Source organism: Oncorhynchus nerka, linkage group LG23, assembly GCF_034236695.1.
Source record: "Oncorhynchus nerka isolate Pitt River linkage group LG23, Oner_Uvic_2.0, whole genome shotgun sequence".
NCBI classification, from domain to species: Eukaryota; Metazoa; Chordata; class Actinopteri; order Salmoniformes; family Salmonidae; genus Oncorhynchus; species Oncorhynchus nerka.
In genome coordinates, this window is record NC_088418.1 from 21,038,769 (window position 1) to 21,060,050 (window position 21,282).

The 21,282-nt window shown below is 42.5% G+C and overlaps 2 protein-coding genes across 5 annotated transcripts in view; one reads left to right on the forward strand and one right to left on the reverse strand.

The window, feature by feature from the left end:
* Nucleotides 1-2,492, forward strand: part of LOC115106441 (SRC kinase signaling inhibitor 1-like) — a 75,403-nt gene extending 72,911 nt beyond the window's left edge. The window contains exon 21 of the mRNA XM_065007933.1: nt 2,193-2,492. Within this exon, the coding sequence (XP_064864005.1) occupies nt 2,193-2,330 (138 nt within the window). The 3' untranslated portion in view covers nt 2,331-2,492. The remainder of the gene's footprint in view (nt 1-2,192) is intronic.
* A 6,630-nt stretch (nt 2,493-9,122) lies between these two features.
* LOC115106442 (formin-like protein 1) overlaps nt 9,123-21,282 on the reverse strand; it is a 48,707-nt gene continuing 36,547 nt past the window's right edge. The window contains exons 10-25 of one of the 4 annotated variants that reach the window (XM_029629199.2): nt 20,277-20,351; nt 19,675-19,785; nt 19,103-19,252; nt 18,658-18,759; nt 15,363-15,615; nt 14,973-15,239; nt 14,716-14,840; nt 14,169-14,371; nt 12,854-13,088; nt 12,637-12,705; nt 12,446-12,526; nt 11,542-11,835; nt 11,225-11,326; nt 10,923-11,027; nt 10,678-10,795; nt 9,123-9,953 (exon numbers count right to left, since the gene is read on the reverse strand). In XM_029629199.2, coding sequence (XP_029485059.2) covers nt 9,853-9,953; nt 10,678-10,795; nt 10,923-11,027; nt 11,225-11,326; nt 11,542-11,835; nt 12,446-12,526; nt 12,637-12,705; nt 12,854-13,088; nt 14,169-14,371; nt 14,716-14,840; nt 14,973-15,239; nt 15,363-15,615; nt 18,658-18,759; nt 19,103-19,252; nt 19,675-19,785; nt 20,277-20,351 — 2,391 coding nt within the window. In that variant the 3' untranslated portion in view covers nt 9,123-9,852. The other 3 variants (XM_029629196.2, XM_029629195.2, XM_029629198.2) reach the window with 3 other exon arrangements.

Genomic DNA, 21,282 nt, shown 5'->3' on the forward strand with positions numbered 1-21,282 from the left:
TGGGTTAACAGCCTGTTCAGGGGCAGAACGTCAGATTTGTACCTTGTCAGCTCGGGGATTTGAACTTGCAACCTTCTGGTTACTAGTCCAACACTCTAACCACTAGGCTACCCTGCCACCCCATAAGTGATAAATGACAGAATGAACAACCAGCTGGCTTGGGTACCAATCCTAGATTAAAAATAAAGTTTTTAATGAATATATGTGAATCATTATTTGAATTTGTTGGTAATCCGGTTGTATAAAAGTTGCAATACCCTCAAAGCCCGTGTTTGGAGGTTATATTGGCACTGGTTATACCATCTGTGCCAATATATCCACCAGACATCGGCTTCTCTGGCATTATCACCTAACTAAACAGGCACTAATGTGGGAAGTGTTAGTAACACTACCCACCTGCAGTCCTCGCATCAAATGAGCAATTGAAACGTACCTAGCCTACTCAATTGCCTGCGCAACATTTTGTGATGCAGAAACGAGAGACCACAAAATCTGCAAATATTTGTCAATTGAAACATTTCTGGTTGGTCTCAGGGAATGTAAAACAGTTAGGATGGGAGACTTTTAAAACGAGATTGAGTGGAATAGCAGCAAATATGTTGAATGAGCAAATCGCCAAAATGCGGGACTGTCCCACACAATCCGGGATATGTGGTCACTCTAATGTCAACCTCTATTTGACACAGTGGAGCAATCTGGGCAGTGTATGGTACTTCCTGGAGAAATACAACCCAAGTATTCATGTCTAGTTTTGCTGTTTGCTGGAAACCACTAAATTGTGTGAGATTGCGTTTGCCTCCAAGTGCGCCTTCCTTCCGCATCTGCCTTTTGTCATGACCAGATACGCCCTCTGAGTCTGCGGATGCCGTTAATTAGTATTATTACACTATGCATTCAAATCCTCACAGTTAACTTTATGTTTTATTTTTTATTTTATTTTTTACAGATTACACTCATTACAAGAGTGAGTCCTCTCATGGTGCTGATGATGAATTATATTAAATGTCTGACCTGACATTTAATTCAATGTATGGGGTTTGTAGCATACAGTAAAACATATATATATTTACAGTACCAGTCAAAAGTTTGGACACACCTACTCAATCAAGGTTTTTTCATACTTAAATGTTTTACTACATTGTAGAATAATAGTAAAGACATCAAAACTATGAAATAACACATATGGAATCATGTTGTAACCCAAAAAATATATTTTACATTTGAGATTCTTCAAAGTAGCCACCCTTTGCCTCGATGAAAGCTTTGCACACTCTTGGCATTCTGTCAACCAGCTTCATGAGTTAGTCAACTGGAATGCATTTAAATTAACAGGTGTGCCTTGTTACAAGTTTATTTGTGTAATTTCATTCTTTCTAAATGCATTTGAGCCAATAATTTGTGTAGTGACAAGGTAGGGGTGGTATACAGAAGATAGCCGTTATTTGGTAAAAGACAAATTCCAAATTATGACAAGAATAGCTCAAACAAGCAAAGAGAAACAACAGTCCATCATTACTTTAAGACATGAAGGCCAGTCAATATGGAAAATGTCAAGAACTTTTAAAGTTTCTTCAAGTGCAGTCACAAAAAACATCAAGCGCTATGATGAAACTGGCTCTCATGAGGACCGCCACAGGAAAGGAAGACCCAGTTACCTCTGCTACAGAGGATACGTTCACTAGAGTTAACTGCACGTCAGACTGAAGCCCAAATAAATGCTTCACAGAGTTCAAGTAACAGACACATCTCAACATCAACTGTTCAGAGGAGACTGCGTGAATCAGGCAATCATGGTTGAATTGCTGCAAAGAAACCACTACTAAAGGACACCAATAATAAGAAGAGACTTGCTTGAGCCAAGAAACACGAGCAATAGACATTAGACTGGTGGAAATCTGTCCTTTGGTCTGATGAGTCCAAATTTGAGATTTTTAGTTCCAACCGCCGTGTCATTGTGAGACGCAGATGAATGTATGAGATGTAGGTGAATGGATGATCTCTGCATGTGTGATTCCCACTGTGAAGCATGGAGGAGGAGGTGTGATGGTGTGGGGTGCTTTGCTGGTGACACTGTCAGTGATTTATTTAGAATTCAAGGCACACTTAAAGAGCATGGCTTCCACAGTATTCTGCAGCGATATGCCATCCCATCTAGTTTGCACTTAGTGGGACTATCATTTGTTTTTCAACAGGACAATGACCCAAAACACACCTCCAGGCTGTGTAAGGGCTATTTGACCAAGAAGGAGAGTGATGGTGCTGCATCAGATGACCTGGTCTCCACAATCCACAATCACAATGGTAAAAATATAGAAAAACCCTTGGATTAGTGGGTGTGTCCAAACTTTTGACTGGTACTCTCTCTCTCCCTTTCGCTCTCTCGCTCTATATATATGTAGTATATATACTACCATTCAAAAGTTTGGGGTCACATAGAAATGTCCTTGTTTTTGAAAGAAAAGCACATTTTTTGTCCATTTAAATAACATCAAATTGATCAGACACAATGTAGACATGGTTAATGTTGTAAATGACTATTGTAGCTGGAAACGGCAAATTTAAAAAAAATTGAATATCTTCATAGGTTTACAGAGGCCCATTATCAGCAACCATCACTCCTGTGTTCCAATGGCACGTTGTGTTAGCTAATCCAAGTTTATCATTTTAAAAGGCTAATTCATCATTAGAAAACCATTTTGCAATTATGGTTGCACAGCTGAACACTGTTGTTCTGATTAAAGAAGCAATAAAACTGGCCTTCTTTAGACTAGTTGAGTATCTGGAGCATCAGCATTTGTGAGTTCGATTACAGGCTCCAAATGGCCAGAAACAAATAACTTCCTTCTGAAACTCATCAATCTATTCTTGTTCTGAGAAATGAAGGATATTCCATGTGAGAAATTGCCAAGAAACTGAAGTGTCTAGTTTGAGAAACAGACGCCTCACAAGTCCTCAACTGGCAGCTTCATTAAATAGTACCCGCAAAACACCAGTCTCAACGTCAACAGTGAAGAGGCGACTCCGGGACTCTGAGTTGTAAAGAAAAAGGCATATCTCAGACTGACCAATAAAAATAAAAGATTCAGATGGGCAAAAGAACACAGACACTGGACAGAGGAGCTCTGCCTAGAAGGCCAGCATCCCAGAGTTGCTTCTTCACTGTTGACATCGAGACTGGTGTTTTGCGGGTACTATTTATTGAAGCTGCCAGTTGAGGACTTGTGAGGCGTCTGTTTCTCAAACTAGGCACTTCAGTTTCTTGGCAATTTCTCTAATGTACTTGTCCTCTTGCTCAGTTGTGCACCGAGGCCTCCCACTCTTTCTATTCTGGTTAGAGACAGTTTCCGCTGTTCTGTGAAGGGAGTAGTACACAGCGTTGTACGAGATCTTCAGTTTCTTGGCAATTTCTTGCATGGAATATCCTTAATTTCTCAGAACAAGAATAGACTGACGAGTTTCAGAAGAAAGTTCTTTGTTTCTGGCCGTTTGGAGCCTGTAATCGAACCCACAAATGCTGATGCTCCAGATACTCATATAGTCTAAAGAAGGCCAGTTTTATTGCTTCTTTAATCAGACCAACAGTTTTCAGCTATGCTAACATAAATGCAAACGGAATTTCTAATGATCAATTAGCCTTTTAAAATGATAAACTTGTATTAGCTAACACAACGTGCAATTGGAACGCAGGAGTGATGGTTGCTGATAATGGGCCTCTGTACACCTATGTAGATATTCCATAAAAAACAGCCGTTTCCAGCTACAATAGTCATTTACAACATTATCAATGTCTACACTGTATTTCTGATCAATCTGATGTTATTTTAATGGGCAAAATATGTGCTTTTCTTTCAAAAACAAGGACATTTATAAGTGACCCCAAACTTTTGAACGGTAGTATATACAGTGGGGCAAAAAAGTATTTAGTCAGCCATCAATTGTGCAAGTTCTCCCACTTAAAAAGATGAGAGAGGCCTGTAATTTTCATCATAGGTACACTTCAACTATGACAGACAAAATGAGAAAACAAATCCAGAAAATCACGTTGTAGGATTTTTAAATTTTAAAAATTTGCAAATTATGGTGGAAAAAAAGTATTTGGTCACCTACAAACAAGCAAGATTTCTGGCTGTCACAGACCTGTAACTTCTTCTTCAAGAGGCTCCTCTGTCCTCCACTCGTTACTTGTATTAATGGCACCTGTTTGAACTTGTTATCAGTATAAAAGACCCACAACCTCAAACAGTCACACTCCAAACTCCACTATGGCCAAGACCAAAGAGCTGTCAAAGGACACCAGAAACAAAATTGTAGACCTGCACCAGGCTGGGAAGACTGAATCTGCAATAGGTAAGCAGCTTGGTTTGTAGAAATCAACTGTGGGAGCAATTATTAGGAAATGGAAGACAGTTTGGAGTGTGACTGTTTGAGGTTGTGGACGGGTGTCTTTTATACTGATAACAAGTTCAAACACGTGCCATTAATACAAGTAATGAGTGGAGGACAGAGGAGCCTCTTGAAGAAGAAGTTACAGGTCTGTGAGAGCCAGAAATCTTGCTTGTTTGTAGGTGACCAAATACTTATTTTCCACCATAATTTGCAAATAAATTCATAACAAATCCTACAATGTGATTTTCTGGATTTTTTTCTTCTCATTTTGTCTGTCATAGTTGAAGTGTACCTATGATGAAAATTACAGGCCTCTCTCATCTTTTTAAGTGGGAGAACTTGCACAATTGGTGGCTGACTAAATACTTTTTTGCTCCACTGTATATATATATATAAATAAATAAATATATAAATAAATATATATATATAAATAGGCAACTAGGTGTATATATATATAAATAAATAGGCAACTAGGTCAGTGAAATGTAGTGAACTGTCTGTGATCAAACAAACAAAAGACCTGTTCAACTGTATGTTTAACATATGCAAATAATATGAATAAATATATGTTGGAGTCACCTGAATATATTGGACAAACATGCATCTACTATATGTGACCTGTATGTACAGTGTGGGTAAAATAAAACCACATGCGTAGGCCATTTTGTGTACTGTAATGCATCATGTTAGGTTCATTCTTTCAACAATACATGACTGCTTCAGACATGAACAAACGAGGTCATTTTGAACCAATAGGATTTAACCAAGACTGTACCACAATGTAAACATGTTTTTTCCCTTCATTTTATCCTGAGGGGAGAATATGCACAAGCTGAAAAATTGGCAATGTTAAAATCAACAGAAGTGAAGTTTGTGTGTGCACAACATATGAATGCCTAGGGTTATCTGATCAAAAAGGCTTAGTTGGCATTATACTATTTGATACATCAGGACATTGTGTGGACATGCACACTACACAGCGCTAGCTACATTCACTGTTCCAATAGCTGCCCAGAAAGACTGCCAACAGGCAATGACTATCCTCTTTATCTAGCTTGAACAGGTGGACGTTTTGTGTGTCCCTGAATGGATGATTTTGGCGTTAATGCGCATTATCTGGGGAATGGAGGCTCTCGTGGGAGATTCCCTCAATGTCTTGAGAGCGATGGCACACCTGTCTCTTCCTGTCCTTGTACAGGCTATTCACGATACAGCCCCCAAGAGCCACAGATGTCCTGGTGTCCCTTGAGGCAAAGATGAGGATCATGTCCCTATTGATTTGACACAAGCTGATGTCAACGATACTTTCCCATACCTTTTTCAGACTACAAAGATTGACAAAATTGCTGTACCAATTTTTGTCTCTATCTCTCCTTTCACAATTACCAATTGTCCCTCCCTTTCCCCACCTGAATGTACAGCCTGTATCTATGAAATTCCATCCTCCATGTAGACCAAAGCTGGTGTAGTCTTCCACTGCTCTTCATCCCACCCAGTCTATCTCACTGTGAGAAGTGGCCCTCCCAAGGACACATGAGGAAAACATAGCCAGACAGGACTGACATTGATCTAAATCGACATCAACGCAACCAGCTCTCTTGGCATCTTTAAAGGCATGCCTCCCCTCTCCTCTCCTCTCCTCTCTTCTCCTACCTCCCTTTGTACATGGTCTCGGCTTAATAGGAGGTCTTCGTTGTTAATCTTGGGCGTTTGTCTTGTTTGTCCCCCTAATCCTTTTGCCCCGTTGAATGGTTGGATGTGTAAACGAATGTGGCAGCTGTGTGGGGGCCCATAGACATCTAACCGGAGGGGGAAATCTCTTGTTCACTAAAGGTAACGGTAATTCATTAGTGTTGGCATCAAATCAAGCTTGATGAGTCAGCGAGACAGGCTCAGCGCCATCTTCCCTTTCCTGTGGTTTGTTTGGGTCTCCATGGCTCTATGGAGAAACCCCTGTAGGTGCCATTCAGATCAGTCCATTTAGTCTGGCAGGCAGCCCACTGTCTGGACAAAGAAAGCATCTTAACTGTTTCAGACAGGACGAATTCATTGAAAATGTGTGTTGTTTCGGAGTGAGCATTGCTTGGTTGATGCTAACGGCCAATCATAGCTTTTGATTTTAGCCCCCTTTATGTATCCCATCTAGCCAGCAGCCGAGGGCAGAAGTACAAACAAAAACATAATCGACCAATCGCAGAGTAAGAAAGTATGCCTAGGGTTAACCAGGGTGAAAGTAGAGTTCAACCTTCACTTATAAAGATCATATAATATTGGAACGCCTATTATCCTCTGCTACATTTTTTTATAGGTATAGCATGCACTCTATTACATAGTTCTCCATTATAGCTCCCCCGTTGCCTAGTCCATATTCCTATCCTCCTCTACGTCTTCCTCTCTTCTTCTCATCTCTCAATCCTTATTTCCTTTCCTCTTCTCACTTCACCCCTTCCTTTCCTCTCCCCTCCCAACTCCCCTTCCTCTCATCCCCACTGTGAGGAAGCTAAATCAAGACAGATTGCCCGTCCTCAAGCTCTGACAGCAGTGCCGTACTGATCACAGCATCACTTCTCCAGCTCTGCCTACGCTCAGCTTAGTGACAGCCACAATGCTCTGATCTCGACACGAGCCTGACGACTGATGCGCTGAACACAGCGTCCCCTGTGGCCAATCGGGGGAAATACAGAGGGCCGCAGCACTGGCTGTAGCATAGCACCCCATGTGGCCAAATAGATGCATATGGAAGCTGGAAGATAATTAATGACTAAGACAGTAGCTCTTGACTTGTCTGTCTGTATCCGAAAGGGGTCACCAGATAAGTGCAAAAAACTGGGAAACTAAATGTGATCTTAAAACACTGTTAGAACCCTTTACAATGAGAGAATACAAAGGAATAACCTGCCGACTGCCTTTTCACAGCCTCCCTATTGCATTAGGCTAGGTTTGGAGCTGAGATGGAGATCATTTGAGTAAAATTTGGTATTTTTCCAGTTCCCGACGGGAACTGCTTTATCCTTTGCTATCATGGTCAGTTTAAGTACTGGGATAAACACTGAAGCTAATATGGGTGACAACAAGATTCAGCACAGAATCTCACTTCTGACACCCAAATGTTGTAAATTGAATACATATTTATCCTGGAATGTCACAGTAAACATTAGCACAGTTTTATACACTAGCCAGCTTGTCATCATTGTCACTGCATTATGAAGATTTACACAAAAAACAATGAAGGGTTATCTGCTGTCTGACGTATTGCTTGAGGAAAGTGTCGACGTTTTGCCACGGAAAGACTCTGTGCACTAATATATAGCACTGGCACAAAACATATACATTACTGGACATGATACAATGTTAAATCATAGACATTAATATAATGTATTATTTATCTTAAATATAGAAATGAGAGCTAATGAAAATGAAGACCATGTAATTAACCTCAGAATAATCTAAATCATATCAGATATACAGTATATTGTGAGAAAATAGTACACTACCTGATAGCTATTGTTTGCAGAGATCATATCATGTACAAAATCAAATCGTCGTCTATGTTTTATATAATCAAGAATTTTTGTATTTTTATACTTGAAAAGAGGCTTCATAACCACATTTTAGATACATGTATTCTGTAAATGAGTTTATGAATGTGTGTTTAGTTTTTTCTTGTCATTGTTTTGGTTCCTGACTAACTACTTAGACCATTGAACACATTGTTACTATAATTTCTTGTCATAGACTCATTTGATTCATGGCAGGATTACAAAGAAATACATGCAGTGAAGAAAAACATCGGAAACTTTTGGGAGTCTTGTTTGGGAAACGACAGACTCTCCCGATAGAAATAAATGAGGAAGGGTTGTCATCTACTCACAGTAGCATTTCACCCAACTGGCACGGATAGAGGGAGAGGGGAAGAAAGAAATAGAGAGCACATTTCCTCATCCCTCTTTACAAGTACTCACTGACGACTACCCACAACTCTCTTCTTCTATTGTAATTAAAGGTTTAAAAAAATACTACGTCCAATATGGTTTCATGATGAATGTATGGTTGTTGGAGGTCGTCTGTGGGTGTTATAAATCATGTACATAGACAGAAAATATGTTACCTCTATGGATTTGTATGTGATTGTTTTAAAAAAAAACTTTTTTTTTAGAGGAATGTAATCCAAACAGCATGCACATACTGTACATTCCTGGAATTTGCACGCTGGGATGACGAAAGGTTCTGTTACTTCTGTGAATAACTCTACTGTATAACTCTCAGTGTATGTTAGATCAAACACGGTACAGGACAATAGATTTTGTATCATGTGCAACAAGGTCGGTCAAGACCCATTTTACTGTCAACGTTAATGTAAAGAAAAAGAGGGTCAAATATTGAAGCGCAACTACTGTTATTCTGAGAGTGATGCTTGCTGTGTGAGATAAGTGTTGTTTGTGAGTACTGAAGAAGAATGGTGAAGTAACATAGTATGAATGTTAAAGACCAACTAACAGTGCAAATGCTATGCCAATTCTATGTAATTCAAAGAACCATTGCTGCTTGTTGTGAGAAAGTCAACTATGGTTCTTAACAGACCGCTGCTTTTGTACCTTCCTGTTGTGTTTTTGTGAGAATAAAAGTGATCCTCTTGTACACGAAAGGACTCGATTCAAATTCATTCAGTCTCTGTAGAACTCTAAACCCATTTCACGTCTCATGACTTCTGACGTCACGAATAAAGTAGCAGACAATCGCCGTATAAAATATTTATTAGTTCAAACCCAAAATAGTGAAACAAAGAAAAAGGTTATCCACACACTTCTATATTAAAAATAATTTAAATATAGTACAAATTTTGTTCTAAGCTCCGTCCTGAGCTGTTGTAATCCTACTAGCGCTAGGACAAAAAGGACAGGTCATCATGCTTTTACACCAGATGCGGCAGTTATTGGGATTGACAGTTTGCAGCCGTCTGAGTACCACAAATAGAATACGCTATTAATATGACAAACAAATGTCGGGTCTTGTCTAGCTTTTACTAATGGTTATATACACAGTCCCAGTGTTCAATCTGCTTTAAACATGTCCAAAACCTCTAATGAAGATAGTAGAGAATGAGGGTGATTCTCATTGAAATCGTGCCGTTGAACTGTAGTCCATCCATGGCCAAGCCCTTACTCCTTTAGCAAGTATGTAGAAAGAGGATGTGTTTACAGGGAAATAGAGTGTGTTTACTGTAGGTGTTCTGTTGGGGATCAGAGAAGTATTAGGAAACAGCACCTCACAATCTAATATACCTGAAGCTGTACTTAGAGAGCAGGCAGTCAACAGTGAGGTTTGTTGTGGGCTGAACCACAGGTAGAACCAATCACCTGCAGTGCTGGGTTAAGTCTTGGGGAGATATTTCAAGTTTGTGTGCACTCTATATCCATGAAATGAAATGAGAGTGATTGTTTGAATGGAGCGCGAGTGTGTGTGCTTTCACAGGGAAATATCGGAGGAGACTTGGAGCTTTTGCCCTGGCTTCCACTTGGCGCTGACTCTGGACCCGTCTGTCCGCCTGTACGGCTGGTTCCTCAGGTCTAGCATGAGAGATGATGGATGGCAACAACACTGTGAGACCACAACCTGGAACAGGACTGGTCTAAGCATGCTTTGGTACTGACACCTGCCCACAACCACAAACAGACTGACACAGACAGACCAACACAGACCGACAACTGCACCAAGAGACCGAGAGAAACAGAGATATCCACAGACAGGGAAAGTGCTGCACAGGAGTCACAGACACCTCCAGATAGAGCGAAAGACAGACCTACACACTTCCGAGGGGATTATGTGGGGCTCTCATCACTGAAGCCAGAGTCGCAGAAGAGGCGAGAGGAGCGCTTGCCAGAGCGAGCCGTGAAGGGCACAGCCTTTAGAGCTGAAACCCCCAGAGAGAGAGAGAGATAAAGAAAGAGAGAAGAGTGTGAAGGAGAGACATATGCCCATGGGAATGAGTGGGAACGACATGAAAAAAGGAGTGAAAAAGGGAATGAACGGATAAGGTGAAAGGGTATGAGTAGACGTGGTAGTGGACATTGCATGATGAAAGTTAAAATGTATTTGTGAAAATGGAGGATGGCGAAAAATTGCAGAAAAATTGTGCAGAAAAACAAGCATTATCATACTGTACATTTCTACAAGTGTATACCACAGCTACTGCTTTAGTTTAATTTCAGAATTGTATATTCATTATATTACACATACACAGCAGACATACACTGTATGGGAGACCTTGACCCCTGACCCCACAAGGCCCACCTGTGATGATGTCCTCGATGGCTCCATCCTTGCCCTCCCGGACCAGGGGGATCACCTGCCGCCTCTTCAGCTCTGCTATCAGGTCCATCTGGGGCAGCTTGGGCATCATAGGTACCTGCTGGGGTCAAAGGGCAGCCAAAAGGATTTGGGGGTCAAAATCCAAATGATACATGTTTTGAGGGTAAACAGAGTAGGTCAACTCTCTTTGTGTTCTATTGCGTCGTTGCTAATGTGTCACCGACTACCTTCTGTGGTATTTCAGGCTTCGCTGATGTCGACGGTGGCCCTGTTCTCCCTTCTCTGGACAACACATCCTGCTTTTTCCTCTGCTCATTCTCCTGCTCTGCTTGCTGCCGGGACCAGAAAAATAACATTTATGTATGGGACACTGTCACATTAGTACAACAGTTACTGTTTGATGTGTAGCAAAGAGCTCAGCACCGTCTACTATGTCGATACGTGAACTTAGTTTTTTTTTTTTTAAATGTCGGCTATATGAATACATTTAATCAATCAATAAATGTAATTAATCAATGTGGTGGCTAACCTTATAGGCCTTGATGAACCTCACGAAGACAGGGAAGAACATGGAGGGAGGTGTGGTTTTAGGGTTCTCTCCAAAGTACTCCACTGTTGATTCATACACATCCTAACAGGATAAAAAAAATTATCAGACCTTCATTATACTGTACATCATTGTTTTCTGTAGCAGTAGTACTCATGTTATACAAATATTATCACCCTCTCCTAAATTAATTTATTCTAGCGTCATTAAACCATTACTAAGTTAGCCCCATTTAGTAGGCTGTACATTTTGAATTTTTTTCATTCTACAATATTCTATATTTAGTAGGGAGAATTGACCTGGGCAGTCTTGCCATCTTCTACTACAGAGTCCAGCAGGTCATTGTTGCTGGTGAGGAAATCTTGCAGCACAGGGTTGTCTTCCTGTACGGCAAACTCTTTCCTGGTTACCTCCATGCCCCTCTCCAGGGCACACACGTCCTGCAGAATGCTATCCAGGGACACCAGAGCAGCCTTGTCCATGAAGTGCAGCTCGCTGTGGAAGGCTTGGAGCTCAGGGTATTTCTCCTGGATGATGCTCACTATGAAGTGCAGCAGAGTCTGTTTCCGGTCTGTGGACTTAGTGTCTAAGAGCTAGATTGAACCAGAGCCATATATTTAGAGGCAACCAATGGAGAAAAGGATACAATGTGAAAAGGTTAGCCTGATCCCAGACCTGTATTTGCTTTGTGACAGTGGTAGTCAGAGGTATTTGGCGAAAGCACATACAGATTTGGGATCAGATAATGAAAATCAAGGGATACAGTACTCCATACAAATTTGAAATAAGATGTGACCCATCCGGATGATGCAGTCTCCAATGGAATCAATTTTGAAGTTAATTGATGATTTGGGTAACTCTGCCTGTCATTAATTATCTTCAGCAATAATTTGAGTTAAGAGGCAGACTCCCCAGCTCCACGTTAGTGTTCTAGTCATTCAGTCACTGTGGCTGATTCAGAGAGGGCCTGTCAAAATCGGTTATCTCTGGATCTCTCACTGAGGTGGAGTCTCATTTGAATAATTACCGTAGATAATAAATGTGATGCTGTGCTAAAACGACATTCTGCTAAAACCCAAGTGAATTTTATGGACTTGGGTTGGAGTACCAGAGCAATGTGCCTTGTCGTGGGAAAAGGAACACAAAATGAGCCTCTAAGATTTGGTTGATAAATACAGTATGTCTGCTTGAAGTCTTTCCCACCAGGTCGAGACTCTGCAGGCGGAACCCGTAGGCTGCTCCTCTCTTGCTGCTGTTCATGTAGTTTCCAAAGGCTAGGATGATCTTAGGGACAGAGGCACACCAAACGGACACACCAATGCTTTGTAACCATACAAAACTAACCAATTGAACACAAACCATCCATGCAGTATATCAAAAGTCTCCTACAGTACCTCAAGGATCTTCTTCAGCTTGCTAGAGGACTTGATTGACATTGAGGCAGCGATGATTGCGTTGAGTTGCTATTGGAGAGATGGGAACATACATTATTATGGTGAATTATGATATTATGGAGAAGCTTTGCGCACCCAACTACTGTCCGTGACAAAAACATTGAAATAACATTGAAACCATTTTGAAATAACATTGTTTTTAATGTTTTCTACTGACCGGCTGGATGAGCTGGATGCTCTCGGGGAAGTTGCCCATGAAGGTGAGTGTGCTGATGCGCTGGGCTAGCCGTGGGATCTTGCCAAAGCGCACCATAAAGCGGTCCTCCTCGGGGAGCTCGTCCAGGGGCCTCCCGTCTCGCTCGTAGTTCTGGATGAGCTTGACTTCGTACTCTGAGGGGATGAAACGCTCCAGCAGCTCCAGGAAGTCCAGGCTCAGAGCTTCCTGGTTATACCTGTGTGTGGGTGGGAGGGGGTCAAGGGTTATGTACAACAGTGGAGGAAGGGGAGGACCATCCTCCTCATTGACTTTCAGAAGGGGAAAAAAAAGGGAAAATGTAAAAAAAATAGATAAAACTAAACTAAATATAATCACCAAATAATTGATTAAAACACATTGAAGCAATGAAGGTCTACAGTAGCATCAACAGCACTCTGTAGGGTATCACCATGGTGTAGCCGGAGGACAGCTAGCTTCCGTCCTCCTCTGGGTACATTGATTTCAATACAAAACCTAGGAGGCTTAGGATTCTGTTTATGCGTGATCAGGGGTGGATTCATTCCGCCGATTTATGTTCAAAATGTTTCCTACACGGAACAAAACGGGGATAAACATATCTGAATTTGTCCAATAGAAACTTTTGTTTGCAACTGTTGGACTAATGACTACATCCTATATCAGCTAAATGCAGACAAGAGTGTGCAAGACGGTATTGAATGTATCACTGTCTGTCCATGTGTCACTGTCTGTCTCCTCAAATGTTTCTCTCTGCATCTACGTTGTAAACTTTCATTCATAGTCTAGGTTGTAGCAACCTCATGATGGGTATAGGGAAAATTTGAGTATCATGTAATAGCCTACACCTATCGCTGTTACATTGAACTGGGTGAATGGAATATGAATGACAGTCATCCAATATGCTCTAATAGAAATAAGGCCATGCTCACGAAGAAAAAACAACAACACTGACCACCACTGATGTACAACTACTACTTACTACAGAGACTTTTCATATTCTGAGATTACTGTATACTGACAACAGAAGTGAGTTATGAGTGTAATGAGTCTTCACACATTTCACATTGGTTATAAGTTGATCAGTTACTATCAAATGCTTCGGAAAACCATAGACAACCATATGTTTCTCTCTTTGTGTATAGACAGTCACAATACAAAAAGTACTACATATCACATTTGGTCATCCATAGCAACTTACAGTCAGGGCATTCAACCAACCCTCTTACTACCGTATATCTAATCTTATGCACAAATGACGTGGTATTTTTCTGATAACAACTTGATAACAGACACATACGTCTCTATAGCGGTGCAGATGTCCGAGGTGGCCATGCCTCCCTTACGCAGGGTGATGGCCAGGTTCTTGGCCCTGTTGGACTCCAGTAGGGACACTTTGCTGTGGATTTTCTGAGCCACCTTCGCTCTCAGAGTCCCCACGTCAGCCGGGGCTGTCTGGGCCTTGGTCTTAAACTGCTCCTCAAAGGCGTCCATGTTCAACTCCTAGGACATGGAGGGGAGAGGTGGATAACTAATTCATGAGCTTTTGGTAATGGCCAAACTCAGTGAGAACGATTTACAGTTAAACATCAGCGAGACTGGCCGTTGATACCGCAGGCTATTTTGTCATACGGTGGGAGACAGATCAGATAGGCGAGAGAGAGAGAACTACATAGGATTTCAGGATTACAGAAGAAAGAGAAACTAGAGAGCGGCTGAAACAGAGAGGAAGAGGGAGACTGGAATGAGTAGAAACAGAAACAGCAGCTGCAGACAGACGAGGACATATTGAGTTGGACAAGAATACAGATTGTAAGAAGATAGCTAGCAGGGTACTGGGGTCTCACCCCCAAAACATTCTCATCATCCAGCTCATTGAAGATGGTTCCAGCCACCTGGTTGGGTTTGAGGGTCTGCCAGTTGAATGAAGGCATACGGTACTTAGTCTGAATGGCCTTCTTGTTTCTGTTACCTGTCCAGAAGAGGGACACATTAGTTTTGGTGGGGATCAATGAAGTGAACGTTTCGTCTTTAGAGCCACCACTGACAAAACTATCTTGACCTATATCGCGTGTTAGCTTACCAGTGTGTCCATCATGCTTACCCCCAAATGGTGGGGCCATTCCAATGCTTGGAGGTGGTGGGGGGAGGGCTATACCACACCCTGGAAGAGGGGGGGGCAGAGGTGGTGTTGCCGTCGAGCATGGAGGAGGAGGAGGTGGAGGAGGTGGAGGAGGAGGAGGAGGAGGAGGAGGAGGAGGAGGAGCTTGTGCCGTGACCTCTGTTGCACCAGGTATTGGAGGAGCAGGGGGTGGGGGCGGGACTAAAGATGTGGGAGGGGCCACAGGGCCATCGACAGTCGTGATTTGTTCTGTGGAAGCAGGGAAATATGAAAAAAGGTAACATTTTTGGTGATGAATTTGATTCCATAAACCAAAATAAATGTATATTTCTGACATGGTTTCTGAGCCCATGTGTGTGGCTTGCAGCCCACCTGTTTCAGCATGGATGGAAACAGGAAGGATGAAAGGGACGACATGAAGGTCCAGGTGTCCCGAGGACGAGCGCTCCATTCGAATCAGCTGCTGGTCCACAAGCCCCTGAACTTTCTCCTCCAGCTCCGCCAAGGCCTGGGCCGAACGATCTCTATCCCTCTGCCTCTCTCTTTCCCTCTCTCGTTCTATCTCTCTCTCTATCTCCCTCTGTTGTAGAATGGTCACTTGGGAACAGGACTCCCGCAGACTCTCCTGTTACACAGACACATGTCCATGCATTAGCCCTCTGAGCTACAGCCTAGGCATTAGCTCAGAAACTAACGCAAGTCTTCTTTGTGAATGTCATGGATGTCATGGACTGTAGTTGATACTGTCGCAAAGCTAACTAAAAAGCAGCATTCCCCAAGTGATGAAAAGATCATGATTATTAGAAAGCAAATTACGGACTCCTCATTAAATCTGCGTATTCCTTCAAAGCTCAGTTGTCCTGAGTCTGCACAACTCTGCCTAGATCAAGAGAGACACTCAAGTGTTTTAGTATTATATCTCTTGACACAATGATGAAAATAATCATGGCCTCTAAACCTTCAAGCTGTATACTGGACCCTATTCCAACTAAACTACTGAAAGAGCTGCTTCCTGTGCTTGGCCCTCCTATGTTGAACATAATAAATGGCTCTCTATCCACCGGATGTGTACCAAACTCACTAAAAGTGGCAGTAATAAAGCCTCTCTTGAAAAAGCCAAACATTGACCCAGAAAATATGAAAAACTATCGGCCTATATCGAATCTTCCATTCCTCTCAAAAATTTGAGAAAAAGCTGTAACTCACTGCCTTCCTGAAGATAAACAATGTATACAAAATGCTTCAGTCTGGTTTTAGACCCCATCAGAGCACTGAGACAGCACTTGTGAAGGTGGTAAATTACGTTTTAATGGCATCAGACCGAGGCTCTGCATCTGTCCTCGTGCTCCTAGCACTAAGTGCTGCTTTTGATACCATCGATCACCACATTCTTTTGGAGAAATTGGAAACCCAAATTGGTCTACACGGACAAGTTCTGGCCTGGTTTAGATCTTATCTGTCGGAAAGATATCAGTTTGTCTCTGTGAATGGTTTGTCCTCTGACAAATCAACTGTAAATTTCGGTGTTCCTCAAGGTTCCGTTTTAGGACAGCTATTGATTTCACTATATATTTTACCTCTTGGGGATGTCATTCGAAAACATAATGTTAACTTTCACTGCTATGTGGATGACACACAGCTGTACATTTCAATGAAACATGGTGAAAATTGCCCAAAATTGCCCTCGCTAGAAGCCTGTGTTTCAGACATAAGGAAGTGGATGGCTGCAAACTTTCTACTTTTAAACTCGGCCAAAACAGAAATGCTTGTTCTAAATCCCAAGAAACAAAGAGATCTTCTGTTGAATCTGACAATTAATCTTAATGGTTGTTCAGCCGTCTCAAATAAAACTGTGAAGGACCTCGGCGTTACTCTGGACCCTGATCTCTCTTTTGACGAACATATCAAGACTGTTTCAAGGACAGCTTTTTTCCATCTACGTAACATTGCAAAAATCTGAAACTTTCTGTCCAAAAATGATGCAGAAAAATTAATCCATGCTTTTGTTACTTCTAGGTTAGACTACAGCAAAGCTCTCCTTTCCGGCTACCCGGATAAAACACTAAATAAACTTCAGTTAGTGCTAAATACGCCTGCTAGAATCCTGACTAGAACCAAAAAATGTGATCATATTACTCCTGTGCTAGCCTCCCTACACTGGCTTCCTGTTAAGACAAGGGCTGATTTCAAGGTTTTACTGCTAACCTACAAAGCATTACATGGGCTTGCTCCTACCTATCGCTCTGATTTGGTCCTGCCGTACATACCTACACGTACGCTACGGTCACAAGACGCAGGCCTCCTAATTGTCCCTAGAATTTCTAAGCAAACAGCTGGAGGCAGGGCTTTCTCCTATAGAGCTCCATTTTTATGGAATGGTCTGCCTAACCATGTGAGAGACCCAGACTCTGTCTCAATCTTTAAGTCTTTACTGAAGACTCATCTCTTCAGTGGGTCATATGATTGAGTGTAGTCTGGCCCAGGAGTGTGAAGGTGAACGGAAAGGCTCTGGAGCAACGAACCGCCCTTGCTGTCTCTGCCTGGCCGGTTCCCCTCTTGCCACTGGGATTCTCTGCCTCTAATCCTATTACAGGGGCTGAGTCACTGGCTTACTGGTGCTCTTTCATGCCGTCCCTAGGAGGGGTGCGTCACTTGTGTGGGTTGAGTCACTGATGTGATCTTCCTGTCTGGGTTGGCGCCCCCCCTTGGGTTGTGCCGTGGCGGAGATCTTTGTGGGCTATACTCGGCCTTGTCTCAGGATGGTAGGTTGGTGGTTGAAGATATCCCTCTAGTGGTGTGGGGGCTTGCTTTGGCAAAGTGGGTGGGGTTATATCCTTCCTGTTTGGCCCTGTCCGGGGGTATCATCGGATGGGGCCACAGTGTCTCCTGACCCCTCCTGTCTCAGCCTCCAGTATTTATGCTGCAGTAGTTTATGTGTCGGGGGGCTAGGTTCAGTTTGTTATATATGGAGTACTTCTCCTGTCTTATCCGGTGTCCTGTGTGAATTTAAGTATGCTGTCTCTGATTCTTTCTTTCTTTCTTTCTTTCTTTCTTTCTTTCTTTCTTTCTTTCTTTCTTTCTCTCGGAGGACCTGAGCCCTAGGACCATGCCTCAGGACTACCTGGCATGATGACTCCTTGCTGTCCCCAGTCCACCTGGCCGTGCTGCTGCTCCAGTTTCAACTGTTCTGCCTGCGGCTATGGAATCCTGACCTGTTCACCAGGCGTGCTACCTGTCCCAGACCTGCTGTTTTCAACTCTCTAGAGACAGCAGGAGTGGTAGAGATACTCTTAATGATCGGCTATGAAAAGCCAACTGACATTTACTCCTGAGGTGCTGACTTGCTGCACCCTCGACAACTACTGTGATTATTATTATTTGACCATGCTGGTCATTTATGAACATTTGAACATCTTGGCCATGTTCTGTTATAATCTCCACCCGGCACAGCCAGAAGAGGACTGGCCACCCCTCATAGCCTGGTTCCTCTCTAGGTTTCTTCCTAGGTTCTGGCCTTTCTAGGGAGTTTTTCCTAGCCACCGTGCTTTTACACCTGCATTGCTTGCTATTTGGGGATTTAAGCTGTGTTTCTGTACAGCACTTTGAGATATCAGCTGATGTACGAAGGGCTATATAAATACATTTGATTTGATTACTTAGATGATACCTTTAGGAGCTCAACCTCTTTGGTGGTCTGGATGAGATGTTTCTCCAACTCTGACACTGTCTCCAACGCCTCCCTCTCACTCTCTTGCAATCTGCTGCTTATCTATAACACACACACACACACACACACACACACACACACACACACACACACACACACACACACACACACACACACACACACACACACACACACACACACACACACACACACACACACACACACACACACACACACACACACACATTTATATAGAGTTGTGCAGATGGGTAAAAAAACACAGTACATACAATCTTCTTATTATAAACCTTCAAACACAATGTCATTCAAACACAACAAAAGCATGAACAAGTTCGCCCAGGTGCAACACATCAATATAAAGTTGACATAGCGGATGTGTGCTCTTTTACACATTCTCGTTTGTACACAATTGCCACATGATCACCTGTGCATTGTGGTCCTGCAGCTCCTCCATGTGCTCCAACAGGGCATTCTTGGTCTCCGCATCCTCCAGCAGAGCCCCCACATCAAACACGTTGTCCAGGTAGGCCTGGATCTGCACCAGCAGCCTGTCACTCTCCGTGAACTTTAACCTCTGCACATGACAGAGGAACACAGACACACATATACATAGACAAACACAGAGGATACATTACTAATTACTATGTAATTATGTGTTCACACATGCACCATTTGTTAACCTTCAAATCTTGTCTCCCATGACAACAGAAACATAAAACAACAGAATGATGTGTCTTTTGGTTTTTGGGTCTGATAAGGAAAGACGGTTGTACTAATGCAATCTCATAAGGTATTTATGAGGTATTATAAGGTATTATAAGACACATTATTCACAAATCAGTGAGTAAATTTGGATATTTTCTGAAAACATCTGACCATAATTCACAGTAAAAGTCTACACCTGTTGTAATTCAGCCGGCGCATGTGACAAATACAATTTGATTTGACGTATCAGTGGTAAGGGGCAACTTCTCTCCATGATTCAGTATCACTCACCTGGAGGTAGTCATCCAGGCCATGGTGGCTAAACTCATACTGCAGATGGACCCTGAAGTTCATGTTCTCAACGGAGTGGACCATGATGTTGATGAACTGCATGCACGCCACCTGGTGGACATAAACAGTAGGAGACGGCGTGGTACACTCTCCCCCCTCCTCTTTGTCGGCCCGCAGACCAATTTCACAACAGATATATATATAAATTAGGAACTCAGTCGGGGTCTCAACTTACTGTTGATAATAATAGAATAGAGAATAGAATTTCAAAATGTCCGCTAAATGTTTTTAGATTGGTAAGTTAGTCGAGCGGCGAGATATCCATAGTAAGCATGGTCAAATTACCGACCGGGGTGGGGCCCATTGATCATCAGTTATCATATCATCTTACAGCAAAATATGTAGAATGGCAAGAAATGTGTTGTAAAACTGCACATTTTTCTCTCCGCCCAATGGCAAAATACGCAGAGCAGACCCGTGATGCGGGCCCTCATGATGGATTCCATTTTTTTTGTGGCCCCCACCCCCATCAGCATTTTTTCTTCTGTGCATCAGAGAAGGAGATAATAAACATGAATTGTGCAATTCGGAGTTAGACTCACCATGAAGTCAATGTTGCTGTCTTCATTGGAGAAATACTCCATGAGCTTCTCGAATCGGCTCCTCTCTCCACATACCTTATGAACGACATGGATTGAAGGGGAAGAGGTTTTCCACTATGCACATAATTCTGCACTGCAACACCACAAATATGCATAGGGTGGCAGTGTATCCTTAAATACAGCTTCCTGTACCTTTTCTCCCTTCCTCTCTACCCCAGGCTATCGCAAATTACTTCTAAAAGGGAAGTTAACTTACTTCAATAAGGAAAGCTATAATATCAGCATCACTCTGCCATACAAAGGTGGGTTCAGAACACTCTCATAAGCAGTCAAATGCATCAGTTAGACTGTTATGTCCTGTGATATCCAATAGCTGTTTAGAACATGCAGTGATATGTCTTTAAGGGTTAAAGCGCCTCCCCTCAGCCCACTCATGTCCACTAAATAATACAAGCCTGCTCTTCAACCTGCCAGCCTGTACCCAAACAATGCCCACGCTCTGCCACTGTGGGCAACAGGAGCCAGCCTGGTACTCCGTCTTTCCGCCTCCACTTCTACACTCCTCCACCATGTGCTATCTATCATCTCTCGCTCCCTCCCTCCATCTATCTCTCACCCACACGGTTTGTCCGTGCGATACCAAAATGACTGTCACTTCTGATGCCAGAACTGCAGCTGATGCAAGGTCACTACTCTAAGGTATTGCTTAAGCAGTGTGCGTTATTGGGATATGAGAAGGCGAGAGCTCTGGATACTACAGTTATGGACTTTTATCAGGCTCATTTGAAAGTGTTGAAAGGTCAATCAATATGTCACAACTTTTTTGAGCATTGTTTGAGCGATGCCTATCGCTGAGTGGCACATTATAGGGTTTTAAATAGATGGACTGTAAGCAGTGGCGACCCATCATTCAGGGGAGGCGGAGCAGTAGCTGTTGCCTGTTTTGAATGTTATTTTGGCGTTAATTCGTGTCACATATCAGTTTGCAAACAATGTAAAAACACAT